The sequence below is a fragment of the Balaenoptera musculus genome, chromosome 7 (assembly GCF_009873245.2).
Source record: "Balaenoptera musculus isolate JJ_BM4_2016_0621 chromosome 7, mBalMus1.pri.v3, whole genome shotgun sequence".
NCBI classification, from domain to species: domain Eukaryota; kingdom Metazoa; phylum Chordata; class Mammalia; order Artiodactyla; family Balaenopteridae; genus Balaenoptera; species Balaenoptera musculus.
Genome location: NC_045791.1, coordinates 34,951,948 through 34,973,508, shown reverse-complemented (window position 1 = coordinate 34,973,508; position 21,561 = coordinate 34,951,948). Strand labels below are relative to the sequence as shown.

At 40.5% G+C, this 21,561-nt stretch overlaps 1 protein-coding gene across 1 annotated transcript in view; it reads left to right on the top strand.

Annotated features, from left to right (window-relative positions):
- The window catches only part of NEB (nebulin), a 215,649-nt gene that overhangs the window by 175,697 nt on the left and 18,391 nt on the right, over window positions 1-21,561 (top strand). The window contains 19 exon segments of the mRNA XM_036858909.1: window positions 389-496; window positions 2,415-2,519; window positions 4,110-4,214; window positions 4,654-4,758; window positions 5,384-5,488; window positions 5,579-5,689; window positions 6,406-6,516; window positions 6,732-6,833; window positions 6,944-7,048; window positions 11,478-11,588; window positions 12,192-12,296; window positions 12,849-12,953; window positions 15,036-15,140; window positions 16,574-16,684; window positions 17,097-17,207; window positions 17,787-17,900; window positions 18,401-18,505; window positions 20,517-20,621; window positions 21,144-21,248. Of these exon segments, the coding sequence (XP_036714804.1) occupies window positions 389-496; window positions 2,415-2,519; window positions 4,110-4,214; window positions 4,654-4,758; window positions 5,384-5,488; window positions 5,579-5,689; window positions 6,406-6,516; window positions 6,732-6,833; window positions 6,944-7,048; window positions 11,478-11,588; window positions 12,192-12,296; window positions 12,849-12,953; window positions 15,036-15,140; window positions 16,574-16,684; window positions 17,097-17,207; window positions 17,787-17,900; window positions 18,401-18,505; window positions 20,517-20,621; window positions 21,144-21,248 (2,034 nt within the window).

The window sequence follows — 21,561 nt, the reverse complement described above, 5'->3', positions numbered from 1 at the left end:
GTGGGATTTTCCTGGACCAGGGATCGAACCTGTGTCCCCTGCATTTGCAGGCAGATTCTTAACCACTGCCCCACCAGGGAAGTCCCTGTTTGGAAGATTCTACTGCCATTTAGAGGGAAGGAGGCAGGGACAATAAGTGTCCTACTATGCTCAGGACTCTTCTTTTACAGTAAAGAATTGTTCCAACCAAATTGGCAGACACCCCATTGTAGAGGCACTGGAGCCTTAGCAGAAAGCATGAAAGCATCTGTTGAGTTTATGGAATTCTCTTTCCTTTATATACACTCAATGAAAGCAACAACAATGTTGCCTTTATATGTTTACATTATGTTACAATGTCAATTGAGATACATAAAGTTGTCTCTTTCTGCCTTTTCATCTCCTTCAGATACTGTATAAGCTGGAATACAACAAGGCCAGACCCAGAGGCTACACCACAATCCACGACACGCCCATGTTGCTGCATGTCCAAAAGGTCAAAGATGAAGTCAGTGATGTAAGTTACCAGGATGGCTTTACAGCCCCGCTCACTTTGGCCTCTTTGTAATGTGATATAACAAACCCAGGTCCACTTATCTATTCCTGTGTAACAATCACTCTAAATGTAGTGGTTGGAGACAGCAGTCATGCTTTTTTGGCTCACAGTTCTGTGAGCTGTGAGCTGAGTGGGCACAGTTGAGTGGATGCTCTACCCCACGCGCTGCAGCTCAGGCGGGAAGGCTCAGTCCCAGAGCTGGCTCCCGATCACGGCCAGGCTGGGAGCTCAGCCATTGTATAGACAAGAGCCCCTGTGCGTGGCCTTTCCGCGTGGTTTGGCCATCTCACGGCAGAGTGGATGGGTTCTAAGAGGCTGGAGTAGAAGCTTCCAGACCAGTCTGAAAAATGCAGTGTGCCATAAACTCTATTAATACTCTATAAGTTTCGTCTTGGCTAAGAGGAAAAGGTAGCCATTAAATTCTAATACTCTGAATTTGAGGAGAAATTACATTCGTATATTTTCATATATATAGCTAGATTCTATGGTGGAAAACTATCATAATATTGGTTAAAAAATAGATTAAATATTTTAATGGCTATATGGGCACCATAAAGAATAATGAAGGCAACTATGGAATCCCTACCCGAAAGCCTTGACTGAGGCTGGTGCTCAGGAATTCTTTGGTAGCTAAACAAAGGGGTTCACACTATTGACTCTAAGTTGCCAAGAAAAATGCTAAATACGTCAGTGCACTGTTTATGAAGGCAGAAATGTATAAATCATTTAAAAAATGTTTTTTATATTTTTTTATGTTAAAATAAATTTTGACACTTCGAACATGAACATCGGGTATTCATAAACATCTATACGGTAGATCCCTTATGTGGAGCAGCCCTTTCCCTCTCAGGGTAGAAAAATGAAGCAATTCTGCATCCATTTCCCTAAATTTCTGATTGTAACAATAACCTGAGATGTTGATGAAAAATATGAATTTCCAAGTCAGTCCCCTAAAGCTACTGATTTACTACATCTATGGTGAAGCACAGAAAATTGTGATTCTTATGATCAGGCAAGTTTAGTAAGCGCTACTATGGCTTCCGTAGAACAGTTTTACTCAGTCACAGTAAGACCTAAGATCCTTCCGCAATAACTAGTGAGAAGTCCCAGATGGAGTCCCAGGGCCCTGAAATGTAAAAGGAGCAAAAGTGGGTGAAGCTAGAAATTCCAGGCTAGACATGAAAAAATGAGCAGTTGGGCTCAAAGAGGCTAAGCCTTCCCTTTTCTCCCCCTCCCATTCAAACCCACACATGCCCAAACTTACCAGCGCTGGCTCTAGCAATGACAGTAGTGACGACAGCATTCATCCATCAGTTCATTCATTCATCAAATATTTATTGGGTTCCTAAGTGCCTGATGCTAGGAATGAGGTGATGAATGATACACAATCTTTGCCCGCAAGGGATTCAGCTCAACGGAAAGAATAGACAGATAAATAATTATAACACGACATGATAGCAGCTACAACTGTAGGGGCATGGAAGGAAGGCAAGCCTGATCCCATCTGGGTGAGCCAATGGGGGAAGGCTTCTCTTCCATCAACAGTTTTCAAGATGTTCTGAACTCAGGAGTTTCTGATTTGGGGACAGGAGAACACACTTGGATAGCTGTCCAGCTGCCCCTTTCAGCACAAGCTCAGAGGACATAAATTCTATGGTGACACTGGTGAACATACACAATGTGTCCTGGGGAGTTGGTTTTAAGATCTGAGACAGGATGGTGCGTGTCACATAGCTGCATGTCTGCATCCTTTCTTCACGACAGACTGATTCAGTCTTAAGGAGTATCATGTACTATATTATGGTTTTAATTTCTTGTTTTTTAAGATACTTGTGGGCTGCTATAAAAAAAAAAAATTGACCTGTGTTTCCTCCCACAGCTGAAATACAAAGAAGTTTACCAGAGAACTAAGTCCAACTGTACTATTGAGCCTGATGCTGTTCATATCAAAGCAGCCAAGGATGCCTACAAAGTCAACACCAATGTAAGTTCCAGAAACGTCCCCAAGTCTAATAGGGCTTCATCAGCTTCTGTAGGGAACATGGCCTCTTTTGACATCTTTTCAGGTGATTGAGCTCTAGTGAGTCCAGATCAGGGGTTGGCCCCTCAGAGCATGAGTGATAACACTGACCTCTAAGTGCTGCCCATGGTTCTCACAAAGGAGAGTGGGGAAGAGCAAGGACGGCCCATGGATGTTATACCCGCTCAGCCTCCATGTTAGGATGCTGAAAAATGGGGGATTTAATTCTGAAATGAAGGTTACATTTTCGACAGTGTCTCCGGTCTCCATGTTCTTCTCCTGCCACAAACTCTAGAGCCTACTTCTCCTGAAAAAAAAAAGAGAACACTTGAGCTGCTTGGTGCTGTCAGGACTTGGCCTAGACCTTCCTCCTGTTCACATCTCCCTGTGCTGACTCATTTCTTTGTGATGGGGCATCTTCAAGCCTCAACCACAGGAACACTTTTGTGCATTTAAATGAGTATCGACTTCTTAAAAATATATAAATGGTTATATAATGAAATATTATAAAACCCAACTAGTGCCTACTAGTGCTACAGAGAACTTACATTTATTAGGGCCAGCAAACTGAAATGCCTTTAGGGACTGGCAGGTAGCGTACAGGTGTCCTGAGGATGGACAGAGGAACAGGTAGCAGGATTGATGTGGGACAAAGCAAATGCAGTAAAATGTACGTTGTAGAATCTAGGTGCTGGGTGTATGGGTATTCTCTGTAAGATTCATGCAACTCCTCATGCATTTGAAAATTTTCACAGTAGAATGGGGAAAAGTTGGATCCATTTTTAACTTATAAAACATGTTTATCTTATTGTATATCGATTATACCTTGACCAAAAAAAGGAGAAAGAAAAAGTGAGGAAAGAAATGTGCCTGATGATGAGGGTTCTTCCCAAGGACACTCACTTCTGTGCCTCAGATTCAGCCCAAGGCAGCCAGTTCTCCAGCTCAGATGCAAGTCTAGCAAGTCCACAAGCACCTCTGATGCCTGGCTGCCCAGATTTGAAACCCAGCTCCACTGTTCACTAGCTGTCTCACCTGGGCAGCTTACTTAGCCCTTCTAGGCAGTTCCTCAGCTGCTGATTTCATATAGTTGTGATAAAGAGTAAATGAGTTTATATATATATATATATATATATATATATATATATATATATATATATATATATATAACACTTTGAAAAGTGCCTGGCATGAAATAAATACTGCAAGTGTTTAATACTTTTTTAAAAAGTCTGAATTTAGTTAGAAATTAAAAGTACTTGACTCTGAAAATGATTAGACTGCACTGGCAGAGTGAGTTTGAAGAATCGTTTCGCCAGGAGCCTTTAAAAATTTTAGCCCCTATTTTGAGGGCAAAGGGTCCCACAAGAGGACAACTTGAGTGGCCAACTAGTTGCATCCATTGTACAGAAATTTTAATTGGGGCTCTCTCTTGCATAAAGAACCATGACTTGTTATATGTTAAAATGCAAGATGAGTCCCTCTGTGCCACGTGTGTGGTTGTGAATTCAGGCCACTGAATGAAGTGACTTGTTTTTGTCTTGTTAAAAACAGCTGGATTACAAGAAGCAGTATGAAGCCAGCAAAGCCCACTGGAGATGGATCCCTGACCGACCGGACTTCATCCAGGCCGCCAAGTCATCCCTACAGCAAAGCGATGTGAGATAAGAGAGGCAGTCAGAACTGCATGACATACCTGAGACAGAAAAATTAATCTGTATTCATAATAACCACTGTCACAGGTGTTAACCCTAGCTCATTTGAGATCCAAGGACAGGAGGGTTGTAAGGTGTGGAAGGCAAGCTCAGGAAGCAGACCTGGCCACAGAGCCTGGTCTCCCGTGGCTGGGCCCAAACACTAATGGCTCAGAGTCCTGAGGGAGGCGGGGGAGGACCAGGAGGGCTTTGTCCTGGCCTCGGGGCTGGAAGGGAGGAGCCCAGCTTGGCGTGGGGGCAGCCAGGAAGCCCCTGCCCCCATCCTGCTAGCAAATCCCCATAGTGCCCTTAAGAAGGGGACTCCCTGCAAATTCAACCAAATACCAGCTTCCTCCTGTGCCTGTCACCCTTTCCCATCTTCCTCTGTCTTTCTTCTGTTACAGTTTGAATACAAGCTGGACCGGGAGTTCCTCAAGGGTTGCAAGCTTTCTGTCACTGATGATAAAGACATGGTGCTGGCCCTGAAGAATTCTATAATAGAAAGTGATGTAAGTATTCAGTCCCTTCCAAGAGGCCTAACCTCACTCAGGGCTGTCTTCTGCAGCCCAGTGCCCAGGGGCGCGCGGGATAGAGGAGGCTGCTGCCCACGGTCAACACCAGTGACTTGGCAGAGCAGAGCGGCAGCAGTGGGAAGCTGTTACAGCCAGGTGGCCGCTCCTGATCTATACTGCACCTCAAGATAATCCACACGCCGCAGTGGGGACTCTGAAGGCCTGGTTGGACTCTATAAGGAAACGTATTCATTTCTGTGGGGTCATACGCTTCCTATGCTTCCTGTGTTTCCTCATCTGGAAAGGAGGAATAATAATGCCTCCCAGGGTTTGCGGGAGGGTCCAATGACATATTTGAAAGTGCTGTGAACTAAGGCTCTATGTATAAAGATTCATCGTAAGATTCATTCTGATTGTTATTAAAGCCTCAACTTGCATGAGATAAAGAAAATCCATTTTTGATATTTCCCAAGATTTCCAAACATCAGATCTTTTACTGAGTTTAATGATTCTACTCCGTCAATGATGCTATTCTCCCAGCTCTATTTAGTAACTTGGGAGCTTAATAAAATATGCAGGAGACTCAGAGGAGCTGAAGAAATGCTCTTTTTCACCCCTGCAGCTGAAATACAAACAGAAACATGTCAAGGAAAGAGGAACCTGCCATGCCGTGCCCGATACGCCTCAGATCCTCCTGGCAAAGGCAGTCAGCAATCTGGTGTCCGAGGTAACCCTCCAGCAACCCATAGGCTCGCCTTCCGTCTTGGGCTGATGCCCCAGGCAGGCATTTAAACAAGCTTTCTGTGCTTTGCCTCAGAACAAGTACAAGCGGCACGTGAAGAAGCACTTGGCTCAGGGCTCATACACAACACTGCCGGAGACGCGGGACACCATTCATGTCAAGGAAGTGACCAGGAACGTCAGTGATGTAAGTGACCAGCCCCAGGACTCTTGGCAGCAGCAATGGCACTTTACCTTAGAATCCAGCAAAAGACTGTAAGCCGCATTTTTGCTTACACTTTCCTTTACGTTACTTCACTCTTACCATCAGTACCTATATGTGAATTTTGAACGCTGGTTTAAAAGACAACTCAATATTTATTGGCTTTCCAATTACGGCAACTGTGGCAGATGTGGGTTTGGCCATAGGATGTATTGTCTAGCAATATAAGATGTCACTAACCTAGTGGTAATAAAGGGAGGGAGCACTGATGGTAAAGATCAGCCTCTCCCATCATCTCCCTGCTCCTTAAACTGCTGAACAATTTTAGAGAAGTAAAGTCACCTCTTCGTGTCTCAGTAATCTCTGCGCACTACATCCTTACGGATAATGCTTTAATAATCATGGTATTGTATTTTATGAGCCCTGTGTGGTTCCATTTATTTTAAAAAGGTAGAAATGGTAAATGAAAGAGTTTAATTTGCTTGTCATCAGTTCTCCAAAGATTGGTGTGTGGTTCAATGTCAGGTTCCAGGACAGAAATGACAGGGAAGAACTAGAATATGTATCAGAGACCCCAGTTCCAAAATGGCACCAAAATGGAGAGCCACGGATTTTCCTCGAGATCTTCTCATAGTTCTTCAAGTAAAACAATTCTGTTCCCAGCTTCCTCTGCTCACATAAGTAATTCTGGCTCTTTTTAGACAAATTACAAGGAGAAGTTTGTCAAGGAGAAAGGAAAATCCAACTACTCCATCATGCTGGAGCCCCCAGAGGTGAAACACGCTATGGAGGTGGCCAAGAAGCAGAGTAATGTAAGTTTCTCCTCTCACTCTCAGGGGGCCACTTGAGCTGGTGGATCCCTACATTGGTATATGCTGGGCTGGGTCCAGTGAGTGGTCACCCTAATTTCTATATCTGGTGGTCTAAACAATACGATAGTGGGGTTGATTTGGTTTTAATAAAAGGTTCCTTTCAGAAAGATAGCGTATCTCTCAAGTGAGCAAATGTTTTCTTTCTCCAAATAAAGGTCGCTTACAAAAAAGATGCTAAAGAAAACCTGCATTACACAACAGTGGCCGATCGGCCAGACATCAAGAAGGCCACGCAGGCAGCCAAACAGGCCAGCGAGGTAAGGGTGTGTTTAGAAGGTACCCAGTCCCCAGTGGTCACTGCAAACAAGTAGTTCGTGGTCACTGGCCACCTAGAATGTGTTGCCCATTCTGCTTTTCTTTGATGCAGGTGGAGTACAGAGCCAAGCACCGCAAGGAAGGCAGCCACGGGCTAAGCATGCTTGGTCGCCCAGACATTGAGACGGCCAAGAAGGCAGCCAAGCTGAGCAGCCAGGTAAAACAGATGGGCAAGCAGCAGCTCTGATGTGAGGAGATGTTTAAAGACCTTGCAGGAAGAAGTGATTCCCAGAATGAAAGTGCAGTATTAGCAACCAGAGAGATACTGCAGCACTCCAGAGCTTTGAAAATTATATCACGAAAAGCTTTGAAAAGTTATATCAGATGCAGTCACTTTTATTTTTTCATTCAGCAAACATATATTGAATGCCTGGGCTAGAAACTAGAGGCAGTAGATGTCCTCAGACTATATGTCTATGGCTAAATAATTACAGTTTGGGGTTGTAAGTGTTTGATCGAGGTATGCGCAGGGAGCTGAGGGGGAATGCCTAATTCTAGCAGATTTCATATTATTGAGTAGATGGACTTAGAAATGTGTCCAAACTTGATTGCCCCATTACCTAATTTCCCTTGTGAGACCAATTATCTAGAATACTCCTGAGTTATGACAAGTTTTCAGACTTTAGATCAGAGACCCCATGATCAACCACCAGATCTTTCAGAGACCAAGTTTTAGTCCCAAAAGACGAGCTCAGAAATATCTTATTTCTTCTCCAATTCAGAGATCCTACCTTCTTTTCATTGTCTGTTTTCTCAAGTATTTGTTTGAAGAAATACGTTTAGGATACCTTTGGTGGTTGTATGTATGACTTTCAGCAGTGCCAAACGTGGGATCCCAATCTTTTGGAAGATACAAGTAGTAACATCAAGTGACAAAACAGGAGGGAATTATGAGGAGACAAAAAGTTCAGATGACTGATGACAAGCAGATACTATTTTTAAAAAGTTTTTGAATTTAAAACTCCTGTGCGGTATTTTTATTACAAGTTAATGGAATTGTATAAGTACTCAAAACCAAGATATGAAATCACCAGGAAGATACAGTGGAATCTCTAAGAATAATGAAATGTAACATGAACTTTTCAATGTAAAAATTTTTAATATGTTTTTAAATCTCCAAGGTCATACCATTAGCAAGTTAAAAACAAGTTGAAATTTTGAAGACTTTGCTGGTTTTACAAATAGAGAGGCCTGTATTTCTAACCCCAAGTGAATCCTATGATGTGGAGAATGAGTCCCAACCAGATCGTTTTATGAGCTCCCTTTCCTGGGTTTACTTCCTGGGAAAGGCTTGCCTCAGGATTGACAGCTTCATGGTGTGGCCCCTGGTCCAAGGAGACTTCCCCTCTGTGTGGGCCCTCCCCGTTCTGACTTTGCTGTCTTGCTGGTACTCTAGGCGGAATACGTCAAAGGCCAAAGGAGAGGGTACGGGCACGGCGCCGCATCTTATGACACCCCTATGATGAGGCAGCTTAAGAAAACTAATGTGCTCATCAGTGATGTAAGACTGGCACCAGTGATTCCATATATCTGTCTTCCTCTTTCTCTCGCCTGTCTTCTTAGCCTTGGTCAGGGGACTGACCAAGTCGCACCCTTTTCTGTTGGTTTTGTGTTGGAACGTGTAGAATGCTGTGGAAATTTGTCAAAGGATATACTTTTGCACACACCTGTCTTTTCCTGCATGAAACTTTCCCTCTGGAACATGCCTTTGGAATAGGAAGGTAGAGTAGATTTGGAGATGGCCTCCTAACTTCTTTAGGCTGCTGACACCAATCAAAAGGTGAAAACAGACTGAGAATCTCATCTGCAACCACACAAAGAAAGCCTCTGCTGGTTACCATTGCTGGTGTTTAATACATTTAAGACTGGTATTTAATACAGTCTCTCAGTTCAGACATACTCTGAATCAACAGTATACACTGCTCAAAATGTGTTCACTCATAGCTTTCACCCTGTTTTACAGTCTCAGTGGCAAGAAATGTTCTAATTCTTGGACCTGCTCTTCAGTCTTTAGAAGCGGCAATATACAGTTCAAGTCCCTGAAAAGGAGCAGAACAACTGGATGTTAGATCTTTAAATGTAATTGAACTTTGAAAGAATAATTGATCGGAAACCATTTTCTCACACTCTCTGAGCCCTTTGGGGTAATGGACACTGGGATTGCCGTTTGCTGACACACGGCATTGCGTGGCTGCCTCTCACTTCCCTGGTCAACAAGAAAAAGAAGCCTTTTCCATTCCATGTGCCACGTGAATGTGGTTTTACTGTACTTCCTGCCTAATCCCGCACCTTTCTGAGAATTCTTGGAGTCCTGAATCTGATGTGTGTCCTTATCGTGCAAAATATAGTAGTTCTTAAGATCCAGTCAAAAAGGAAGGTCGAACCTGTTGGCTCAGATTCCCAGCAGCATTTGTGCTCACCTAAACTTGCTTGGGGCCTTCTTGTGGAAAGAGGAGGCACAACTTCTTTTTTTTTAATTAAAAAGTTAGAAATTTAAATCTACTTAAAATTAACAGAAAAGAACTGCAATGAGACCAGTAGAAAGCTGCTCTTCAAATATTTTCTCAGAAATGAGTTATTTTCTAAAAGATAGAGGGTTTTTAGCATTCTTCTAAAAGAAATGGATTTTATTCTCATCAGAAATGGGCCTTTGCATCTTTCCTTCCCCCGTCTGACTCTGCACATCTAGTTTACTTTGCTTTTTCTGTGTTTCACTGCTCTTGGGATCGGCCCTAGTCTTATGGGTTTCTGTATCCTTAGGAAAAGTTTTCTCTTGGTTCAGACAACTCACCACCTCTGACTTTCCTTAGCAGGCTTTGCATTTCTTTTTTTTTTTTTTTTTTTTTAATTTTATTTATTTATTTATTTATTTATGGCTGTGTTGGGTCTTCGTTTCTGTGCGAGGGCTTTCTCTAGTTGCGGCAAGTGGGGGCCACTCTTCGTCGCAGTGCGCGGGCCTCTCACTATCGCGGCCTCTCGTGTTGCGGAGCACAGGCTCCAGACGCGCAGGCTCAGTAGTTGTGGCTCACGGGCCCAGTCGCTCCGCGGCATGTGGGATCTTCCCGGACCAGGGCTCGAACCCGTGTCCCCTGCATTGGCAGGCAGATTCTCAACCACTGCGCCACCAGGGAAGCCCAGGCTTTGCATTTCTTTATTTGGGGAGTGAACTTCCTTTCAGAGAAGAGCCATTGTAGCATTTATTCACATTGTGCTTTTCTATTACGTTTTCTGCTTCCTCCATTGTGTGTCTGACTCAGTGTGCCTGCATCATGCTATACTCTTCTGCATGCTTATTTTGTCTACACATTTCCACTGGAGATTTATTCAAAATAAATGAGTCTCAGCACCGTGAATGCTTTTTCTCCGATGTGGCAGATTTCATTGTTCTTAGCATTTGAGTGGTCTCCTTTTGTTCCTGTTCTGCTGGATGTGTAAAGTTGTGGGGAAGTAAAGTGATGAAGCATGAGGGGTACTGATTTTAAATGCCTACAGTGTGAAATACCTGGTGACCAGATCCTGGTGTGCTAACTTTGAATGAGCGAGTCTTTCATCTTACCAATAACAGAAACTCTAGGTGTCCCGGAGCATCAAATATTGCCCTTTTAGCTGGCTAACTTCTAGAAATTGCTCATTTTTCTTTATTCCTAGAGTGAGTAACTAGTAGAGTTCTACTTCTGGATTAATCCTAGTGACAAAGGCATCAGTCTGTTTTTCAATAAGGAAATGTTTCTGTCACTTTCAGTTTATTCTGTTGAATATCCCTATAAGTAAATCGTCATCTTTAGCTATTTTACCTAGGCATTATGACTGTCTCTTTCTTTCTTCAATCAGATCACATTTATTGAGCAAATATTAGTGCCAGGCATTGCGCTTATTTTTTAAATTGAAGTTATTTTGTCCTTTGTGTATTCTTACTTTTATGTATCCTGCAAGTATATTTAATCTTATTTTTCTCATTATGCTAAAGTTATCTCACTTCTTTCCTTCTTCTAGCCTGAAATTATACCGAAGCCATTAACCCCCAAATTCTGTGCTGCTTTTACTCAGAAGTTATGCCAATTCTTTTGCCAATTAAAAAAAAATTAAAATGATGTAGCCAAAGTACATAACAATAAATCTCCTGATTTCGATTTAGATTCCTTACTTCTCACCCTTCTTGATCATTTATAAAGCCTCTTGGAACTCCTGGCAATAGACCTAAAGTGTTTTTGGTTTTGCTAGTTAGGAGGACCAAAATGCTCTGAATCAAATATATTAGATCACTTCTCTGAATTTAGCCTGAAGCCTTTTCCCATGCATTTTTATTCTGCATCAAAAAAAGGTGAATATCTTTCATACCTCTGGATAATATAAAAATGAGCAAAACAAATACTATATCACTTGATCTTATTCTCAATTGCCTGTTGTCCCAACATAATTATTAATAGTGGTCACTTTTACTCTTAAAAGTGTCCTAATTTGGATAATAAATTATATGACCCCTTTATGTGTAGCACATACCCTTTTGCATTTACATTTCCTCCATTCCTCAGTCTTCAAATTAATTGATGCTCAGGAATAATTTGGATTTTTGCATTTGCTGTTAGATTAAATACCGAGAAAATTTCAACAAAGAGAAGGGCAAGAGACCAAAATACAATCCAAGAGACAGCCAGCTCTTCAAAATCATGAAAGATGCTAATAATCTCACAAGTGAGGTATGTGTTTGTTTAACTGTGGTAAAATATATAATGTCAAATTTGCCATTTTAACTATTTTTAAATATGTAATTCAGTGGCATTAATTACATTTGCAATGTTGTCCAACTACCACTATTATTTTCAAAACTTTTTCATCACCCCAAACACAAACTCTATAACTATTAAGCAATAACTCTCCATTTCCCCCTCCCACCAATCCCTGGTAACCTCTAATCTACTTTCTGTCCCTATGAATCTGCCTATTAGAGATTTCATGTAAGTGGAGTCATACAGTATTTGTCCTTTTTTTTGTCTGGCTTATTACTTCATTTAGCATAATGTTTTCAAGGTTCATCCATTCTGTAGCATGTGTCAGAACTTCATTCCTTCTTATGGTTGAATAATAGTCCATTGTATGTTTACATCGCATTATGTTTATCCCTTCGTCTGTCGATGGACACTTGAATTGTTTCCACTGTCTGGCTATTGTGAATGAGGTATGGTTTTTCACCGCCATCCCCAGCGTTTGTTTCAGGATGGGACATCTTATTATGGTTTCCATTAATACCATTTTCCATTTCCTATTTATGTGATTTCCTTTTTTCCCTTACTGTTGTACAGGTTAAGTATAAGGCTGACTTGAAGAAACTTCACAAACCTGTGACTGACATGAAGGAATCTTTGATAATGAATCATGTCTTGAATACAAGCCAGCTCGCCAGTTCTGTAAGCTCAATCATTTGCTCCAGAAACAGCTTGTTTCACCCATTTGCAACTAAATTCCTTCTCTGAGGTCACTTGCATCTCCTTCTCTGCTACTGAGGCACTATATTTATTAGAAAGCTCTCCTGTTCTCTGAGTGCGTTCTTCCAAATTACAACATTAACCTACCAGTTCTCCACTGACTATGACACCTCTCAGAATATAAAAATGCTATTTTGGGACTATTTAAACTTTTTTTCAATTAACCACTCCCTTTCCCCCTTCTAAAAACATAGACTTACCATTTGGAATAGTTTCTTTCACTTTTAACTTGCATCTTAAAACCTACTTTGAATAAACCATATAACCTAAGTGTTTACATCCTTGTATTAACTGACAGTACTGAATGTGGATCTTCATCCTTTTAAAACATTTTCTTAACCCCCCTGTGTAGTGTTTGCTAATTTTAAGTTGGTCTTGGTGCTGTTGCTGTGTAAATATCTAATGTAAAGAGGAAAAATAAGAATGCTGAGCAGCTTTGCCATCAATGTGCCTTTTTTGCCACCTTCCTCTCAGTACCAGTACAAGAAGAACTATGAGAAGAGTAAAGGCCACTACCACACAATACCCGACAATCTGGAGCAGCTTCATCTAAAAGAGGCCACAGAATTACAGAGTATAGTAAGTTGACCAAGACTGACTTTTTTCCTGCACATTCTTCTACAATGTCAAAATTTTTCATGGATTCCACCCCTACCCCCCAAGGATGGTAGTTATAGTTGTAGTAACCATTGCTTGAGAAAATACCCAAAGATATTAGGGGCTTTGAATTTAGCAACATGTTGAAACAAATGTTTATGTTATGAATGATAACAGTATCAACATATGTTGGAGAAATAGTGCATAGACATGCACTATGTGTTATTCAGGTTGCCGACAGGGACTGGTAACATAAAGATTACATCACAGGGGAGACAGACCCCTTAGAAAATGTTACTAAGGATGACAGGGAGCCTTTGGAGCAGAGGAGTGATATGCTCAGGTCACCACTGAAGTAGTCTCTGGGTGTGGAAGAAACTGCAAAATTTCTAAAATAATTAAGATTCTCAGAGGAAAGAACTTAGAGAAGGAGCTTGCTGTCACATGACCTTCTATATCACAAATTCAACACTATTTAGGTCCCCCATTGCGCATTAACCAAGAGGTCTAAATTACTAGAAATGCTCTCCTGTCATCTGTAAAGCAGCCCATGATCCCGGGCCTCTATTTTATTTTATTTTTGAAAATGTGTTTATTTTATTTAAAAATACCTACATCATCCCTTTTATTTATTTATTTATTTTTAATTTTTTTAACATCTTTATTAGAGTATAATTGCTTTACAATGGTGTGTTAGTTTCTGCTTTATAACAAAGTGAATCAGTTATACATATACACATGTCCCCAAATCTCTTCCCTCTTGCAATCTCCCTCCCTCCCACCCTCCTTATCCCACCCCTCCAGGTGGTCACAAATCACCGAGCTGATCTCCCTGTGCTATGTGGCTGTTTCCCACTAGCTATCTATTTTACGTTTGGTAGTGTATATATGTCCATGCCACTGTCTCACTTTGTCCCAGCTTACTTTTCCCCCTCCCCGTATCCTCAAGTCCATTCTCTAGTAGGTCTGCATCTTTATTCCCGTCTTGCCCCTAGGTTCTTCTGACCATTTTTTTTCTTTTCTTTTTCTTTAGATTCCATATATGTGTGTTAGCATACGGTATTTGTTTTTCTCTTTCTGACTTACTTCACTCTGTATGACAGTCTCTAGGTCCATCCACCTCACTACAAATAACTCAGTTTCATTCCTTTTTATGGCTGAGTAATATTCCATTGTATATATGTGCCACATCTTCTTTATCCATTCATCTGTTGACCAGGCCTGTATTTTAATGTGTTGTCACAAGCAAGAGAGCTGAGATTGGGCTTTGCTATCAAGATGCTGCCTGACACAGGCTTCTGTCTCTCTGTCTTTCAGTGTCTCCTGTGTAGTGGGCGTTGGTGGTATAGTGGTGAGCATAGCTGCCTTCCAATGTCTCCTGTGTAAATTAGGAATATCTATAGGCTCCCCCCATTCCTGATCACATGTGATGAGGATAAGGAGATTGTATTTGTAAAGTAGCCTTGGGGGTCTTTTTGAGAATGACAGGTTTGTTAGTAAGTCAGTCAACAACTAGTCAACTGGATTTCATTTTTATACCAATCTATATTGGCAGCACTGAATATGTGACCAGTTATGACCTCAATTGAGTTATTGATATATAATTAAAGCTGTATGCATTATCTATTAAATCAAGACCCCAGGTCCCTCATAAAAGTTCTTATGAAAGAAAAACTGGAGATTTTTATCAGAAATATTGGCTGAGGCTCTGGCTAAAATGTTCACATCTACACACATCAAATCTTGGCCAACCTTATCTATGGGCGGTTTCCCCAGGCACTTTCTTGCCTCAAAGCTTCTCTTAGCTGATTCTTCTGCAGTGATTCCTTTGTCTCCTTGAATTGAACACAAATCCTGGCCATGCCTTGCAGACAGTAATGATGTTCTCCCACCAGGCCAAAACAAAAAGCTACTGGATCTGAATCACAACAGGAAACTGTTTTGAGTGGCAATGAGATACCACTCACTGGACATAATGTATCAATTAAAAATACTATTGCTAAACTGGTGTCTGTCTACAAATTGGCCAGAGAAGACATATCTCATAAAGCTTTTCATAACTAGGTGAAATACAAAGAAAAGTATGAAAAGGAACGAGGAAAGCCCATGTTGGACTTTGAAACACCAACATACATCACTGCCAAAGAGTCTCAGCAGATGCAGAGTGGGGTAAGTCCTGCACAAACCCACCACACAGCAAATATACCATCAAGCTGATGAAAACAAGCTCTACCCACAGAAGTATCCAGCCTGTTGTTATCCCAGAGTTGTGGATGATGGGACTCTTTAAAATGTGATGACTAAAATCTTTTCCATCTCACAAATCCTGTGGCTCCATTATAAAAAGAAATGATCTGAATAGTAAACATTTACCATATATGTTTTATTTCAACTATCCTTTTCATAGAATTAGAACATAGAAAACTGTTCCTAACACTGAAACAAATTATTTTGAACATAACATAAATTTTTCTTTGAATGAAAAGTTCTCTCTGTGCAGACCTACTGTTGGCTTTGAATTGCTCTTCTCTTAATAGGAAGCCTCCAGTCCCAAAAAGGAAGACTTTTTTCTTTTAATCAGGATTTTTATCAAAATATCAAGTCAACATGACATATTTCCTATTTTAGAAATGTAAGCAGAGGCATCTAAAATAATTCTTTTAATTTTTAAGCAATAGTAGAGAAGAATGAATCTTATTTTGAATCTTAGAAAGTCTGTTTTCATTGGGAAACAGGCTTATTTTGGATTTCTTTTTGCCTCCCCTCCATGGGTATATCTCCAACCATAAAGATAAATGGTTTTTAATAAAAGTAACATTTTGGGGAGCTTCCTGGTGTGTAGAATGCCAAATAATGAAAAATTTTGAAGGATTTCAAACAATTGCTGAATCTGGGTAAAGCAGCTATGGGAGTTCCTTGTACTATTCTTGATACTCGTCTATAAATATAAAATTCTGTCAAAATTAAAAATGACAAAAATCAAGTTCCAACATCTATTCCAAGCCTCCCAGTAAGACAGCCTCATCCAGGGATTGGAGAGGAGATGGGGGAGGTCGTGGCCCTTCCCCTCAACAGTGAGCAAAGCCTGAGAACTTGTCTGTGCTACATTATTCACCTTATCTGTTCAGTGACTTAAAATAATAGTCATGATTATGAAAAAGGCCAAATTTGCATTTGGTGCCCTCAGGTTCCCCTTCCTCTGGGGTATTTTTGTTTTTTTCCCCCATTGAGTCACTTCTAATTCAGAAGGAAAATCTTTTGTTGCCTTCAGAAAAATGTCATCAGGAGAGATGACAGTGGATTGAGAGTCTTGGTGGCACATCCATCCTTCCACTCTCAGAGGGCCAGCCCCCATCACAGAGGCAGACAGATGAATGAGAAGCCACCAAAGTTTCTCAGCCTCTGAGTTTCCTTGGGCCATTTACTCTACACAGAGTATTTCCAGAACAATCAGGCATGTTTCAAATGTGTGACCATTAGCAGAACTAAGATCAAGTTAAGAGGCCATACACAGAAGGAAAATGTAATTATTTTCTTCCTAGGATTGAGAAAGAAATTGTAATAAACATTCTTAACTTGTCTTTCCTTCCTACTCACTTTAGAAAGAATATAAGAAAGATTATGAAGAGTCCATTAAAGGCAGAAACCTGATTGGCCTGGAGGTCACGCCAGCTTTATTACATGTCAAATATGCAACCAAAATAGCCAGCGAGGTAGTGCCTACTTGGTCTTTTCTTTCCCTCCTGATCCAAATAATTGCACTAATGACACTCATCAACGTGTTCCTTCTACCATTTTCACTACCACCTAACTTTTCAGGTTTCAAGTTTGGGTTCACATGTGTTTGGTACTACCCTCTAATCTATTACCCATGTTAATTCTTCTAATTTTTTAATTGAATACCTAATAAAATGTGCTTACCTCAGAATTCTATTAATTTCTAGTTTCTTATTTGATATTGAATATTAACTGATGAAGCTTATACCCTGCCTTTATTCATATCTTTATTTACTAAACTGTAACTCTTTAAAATTAGAAGGATTTTTTGTTTTGTTTTGGCTCTTCACCAAAGAGGAATAATCCAGGCTTTCTTGTCAGCATTGTTGCTTGTATTTTGTGCCATAGAAAGAGTACAAGAAAGATCTAGAGGAAAGCATCCGTGGGAAGGGTCTCAGTGAAATGGAAGATACGCCCGACATGCTAAGAGCAAAGAATGCCACTCAGATCCTCAATGAGGTGGGCACACAGCCAACTGCATGCACAGAATCAACCTAGCATCTTCTCCTTCTTAGCCAAGTTGCATAAAAAAACCAGAGAGCAATAAAAAGAGAGTTTTTGAATTTCAGATTCCATATTCAACATTATTATTAACCATTAAATAAAATATCTCGATTTTGGATGTGTTGATATTATAACAGTCTGTTTCTGTAGTGGCTATTGTAACCTGTTGTTTATCTAATATTATTTGATTTAACCTTGATACATTTGTTGTGCCCATTTAAATAAAGGCACCACACTGGAGTGGTGGGCACCTAAGTATAATCCTTTACATACCAAACCAGATTTAAAATGTGCTTTTATACTTTAATTTTCTAAGTAGAGAATGCTAAAAAGCATTCCAAAGGAGGCCTGGCATGAGTAGAAGTTTCCTAAAGTGGTCTGCTGTTGTCACCACTCCATCCTGCCACAGGGAAAGGTGAAGGTGACATCAGCAATTGAGGTGGCATGTTATGTGGATCTGTATTCACTCTGCACATTTATTACCTAGTCATGAGTTAAGTAACTTTTTTTTTTTTTTTTTTAATGCTACTATAGAAAGAATATAAGAGAGACCTGGAGCTGGAAGTCAAAGGAAGAGGCCTGAATGCCATGGCCAATGAAACTCCCGACTTCCTCAGAGCCAGGAATGCTACAGATATTGCCAGTCAGGTCAGTGTTACTGTTCCATGTCAGTCTTTCAACAAAAAAAGTAGCTGTGATTACAAGGACACAGTGTTGTCCTTCTGTTGTCTTACTTGTTGATCAATTACAGTTAAACACATATAGTGGCATCCCTAAATATCCACATGGTGGAATCCATTCTGATGAAAGGATCAGGGGCCCTTTGCCAGGGCTGCTTTCATCTGTCCTTCTCCTAGCTCTTCTGTAAACAATTGATGCCTTACTATCTGTTGATTATCTCTCTCCTTCTGCTTTCCCATACCCTACCCAACACCACCCTGCCCCGCCCCCAACTAGATAGCAAGCCTTTCAACAGCTAGGACTCAACCTTTCTTTCTGAATCTCACTCTTTAGCACAATAGGGAAAAAATGTTGGCTAGCAAATGAATGAATCCTTTTGGATAAATATTAATCACTTCTTAGTCAAACTAAGCCAACAAATGTGCACATTGTAAACATTTACCCAACTATTGGATATCCTTTTGCAGATTAAGTATAAGCAATCAGCAGAAATGGAAAAAGCCAATTTTACTTCTGTGGTTGATACTCCGGAGATCATTCATGCCCAACAAGTCAAGAACCTTTCAAGCCAGGTAAGGACATTCATCAGAATATCACTTATTGACCCCAATCATGAAGAACAAGTCTTTCCATTAATACCAAAGAAGATTCTTTCAAATCACAATTTTTCCCAGTGAAAAAGAAGGGGTTCGTCTATGACGCAAGTTTGAGTTAGAGTTGAGATTTCCGTATCAGAATTTAAATAAAGGAGGGAATTTTAAGGTACTGAAGAACTCTTACGTGGTACCACCCATAATTTTTTAAAATTTATTTTTCCAGTTTTATTGAGATAAAATTGACATATATGACTGTATAAGTTTAAAGTGTACAGTGTAATGGTTTGGCTTATATTTATTGTGAAATGATTGCTTCCATAAGTTTAGATAGCATCCGTCATCTCATAGAGATACAGTAAAAAGAGAAAGCAAAACAAAAAGAAAAAATTTTTCCCTGTGATGTGAACTCTCAGGAGTTACTCTCTTAACACCTTTCACATGTAACATAGAGCTGTGTTAGAGCTGTGTTCACTGTAGTCGTCGTCAGGTTGTACATGGCATCCCTAGTACTTATTTATCTTATAACTGGAAGTTTGTCACTTTTGACCACCTTTCTCCAGTTCCACCTCACCCTCATCTCCCGCCTCTGGTAACCACAAATCTGATTACCTTTTCTATGCATTTGTTTTGATTTTAGATTCCACAAATATGTGAGATCATACAGTATTTGTCTTTCTCTGTCTGACTTATCTCACTTAATGTAGTGCCCTCAAGGTCCACCCATGTTGTCGCAAATGGCAGGATTTTCTCAGTTTTTATTCCATTGTACATACATACCACAACTCTTTTATCCATCATCTGATAGATGCTTAGGTTGTTTCCATGTCTTGGCTATTGTAAATAATGCTGCTATGAACATGAAAGTTAAGGGTATCTTTTCAAGTTAGTGTTTTCGAATCCTTTGGATATATTCCTAGAAGTGGAATTTCTGGATCATATGGTAGTTCTGTTTTTAATTTTTTGTGGATCCTCTATACTGTTTTTCATAGTGTCAAAACCAGTTTACAATCCCACCAACAGTGCACTATTCTCCACATCCTCACCGGCATTTGTTATCTCTTGTCTTTTCGATGATAGCCATTCTGACAGGCATGAGTTACCACCCGTAATTAAAGAATCAGTCTCATAATGTGGATGTAAAATTTGTGTGCAAATCTGGAAGAAACAAAGTAGACTGCCCACATTTGGATTATCAATTTTTTTAACAAGATTGCGATTATGTCATCAACACTAACCACACAATCTAACCCTGATTCCTCTTATGATGGGTAACTCTCCATCTTCCTACAAATAGAGAGATAAAGAAAAGTAAGATGTCCTTCATACACCAGGATATACCCCCATTTGTTTTAATCTTCACTGCTGATCAGGAATCTGCAATTTACTTGAGTAGCCCCAAATTAGAATTTTTGCTTGTCTCCTAATCAGTGAGTTCTAAAGCAGTAGCTGCCTGACCTGACTATACTTCGTAAACACCTGGGAATGTAGATTTCCTGGTCCCACCCTGGGAGCTCTGGCCAGGAGCCTGGACCACACCTGCTCACAGCTCAGTGAAAATATCCTCATCACCAACCAAGGACTGGCATTCAGGAGGCCTTGCTGATGGCTCTTAACCCTCCTGCTTTTCTCCACCTGCCTGTTGAATAGTCTGGCTCCATCCAGTTCACTGTAGACATCCCCAAGTCCCTGCCAGGAACCTCAGGGGCTGTCACCCTCCCTCGTGTGGACCGGCCCACAGGGGCCTCCCTCTGCCAGCTTTGCCATGACAATAGGTCCTATTAATTGCCTGGGCTCAGTTCTCCTAGAAAGAAAAGGCGTGGCACTCACTGACCCAGAGGGCTCTGTTTTATAACTCCCTAACATCCTTAAATAGTCAAAAAAAATATAAAGGACTTCCCCTCTGCCGAGCAGGAAGGGCTATTTTAGGTCCCATTGGCCCATATCCCTGTGTTATCCCCTATCCTTATTTCTTGGAATCTATTTCCAGAAAAAGTACAAGGAAGATGCAGAGAAGTGCATGTCATGTTATGAGACCGTTTTGGACACCCCAGAGATGCAGAGGATCCGGGAGAACCAAAAGAACTTCAGCCTTGTGAGTTGTTATTGAATCTAAGACACAGCTCACTGGTACCTGGGATGAGGTGGGGCCAGAAGGAAGCCTCTGGGCACACATGCTTGCATATCTACCTGCAGCAGTCCTCCACACCTTCCCCCCCAACGCGGGAGCTGTGTGCTCCTGTCTCCTCTGGGCTCACCTTATATCTCAATCCCGACTCATAGCATGAAAGACCCATCTCTCACTTTGTTGGTGGTTTCCTGTCACTGAATATCAACTATCACCATCTTCCATTGGTGGTGACATCTTTTTCAAAATTAATTCTAGGCAAGAGATATATATATTTTTTTTTTTAAAAAAACTAGTTTTAGGGCTTTAAAAATTTAGTTTCTTCACAAAATTCTTATTAAAGAAATTCCCGTTGGCTATCTGACTATGATTATTGTAGCGTAGAAATTGTTTTAAAAATACAAGGTTTTAACTTCCTTTACACAATATTGGACAATACAATATATAAAATGTCGAACTCTTACCAAGATGTTTGCTCTTTTTTCATAGCTTCAATACCAGTGTGACCTTAAAAACAATAAAGGAAAAATTACAGTTGTTCAAGACACGCCAGAAATACTGCGTGTTAAAGAAAATCAAAAGAATTTCAGCTCGGTATATTTACTATTTATTTTCCATTTAATGCTAACCTAATAACATCAGTCTCCTCCTTAAAAATATACTAGCCGTACGTTGATTCAGACAATTAACATCTAACCTCCTCAGTTAATGCTAGCAGTTATTTGTTAAAATTCCGCATACTTTGCTCTAAAATCATCACCCCGGAGACCATTTGAAATAACAACTTAAATCTGCTAACAAAGGAGCTTTTCTTTCTTTTTAACTTTTTTAATCCCAGATCAGTAACATGTGTTGTCTTGCTCCAGAAGACGGATTTCTTTCTGACACTGTGATTTATTATCCTTTC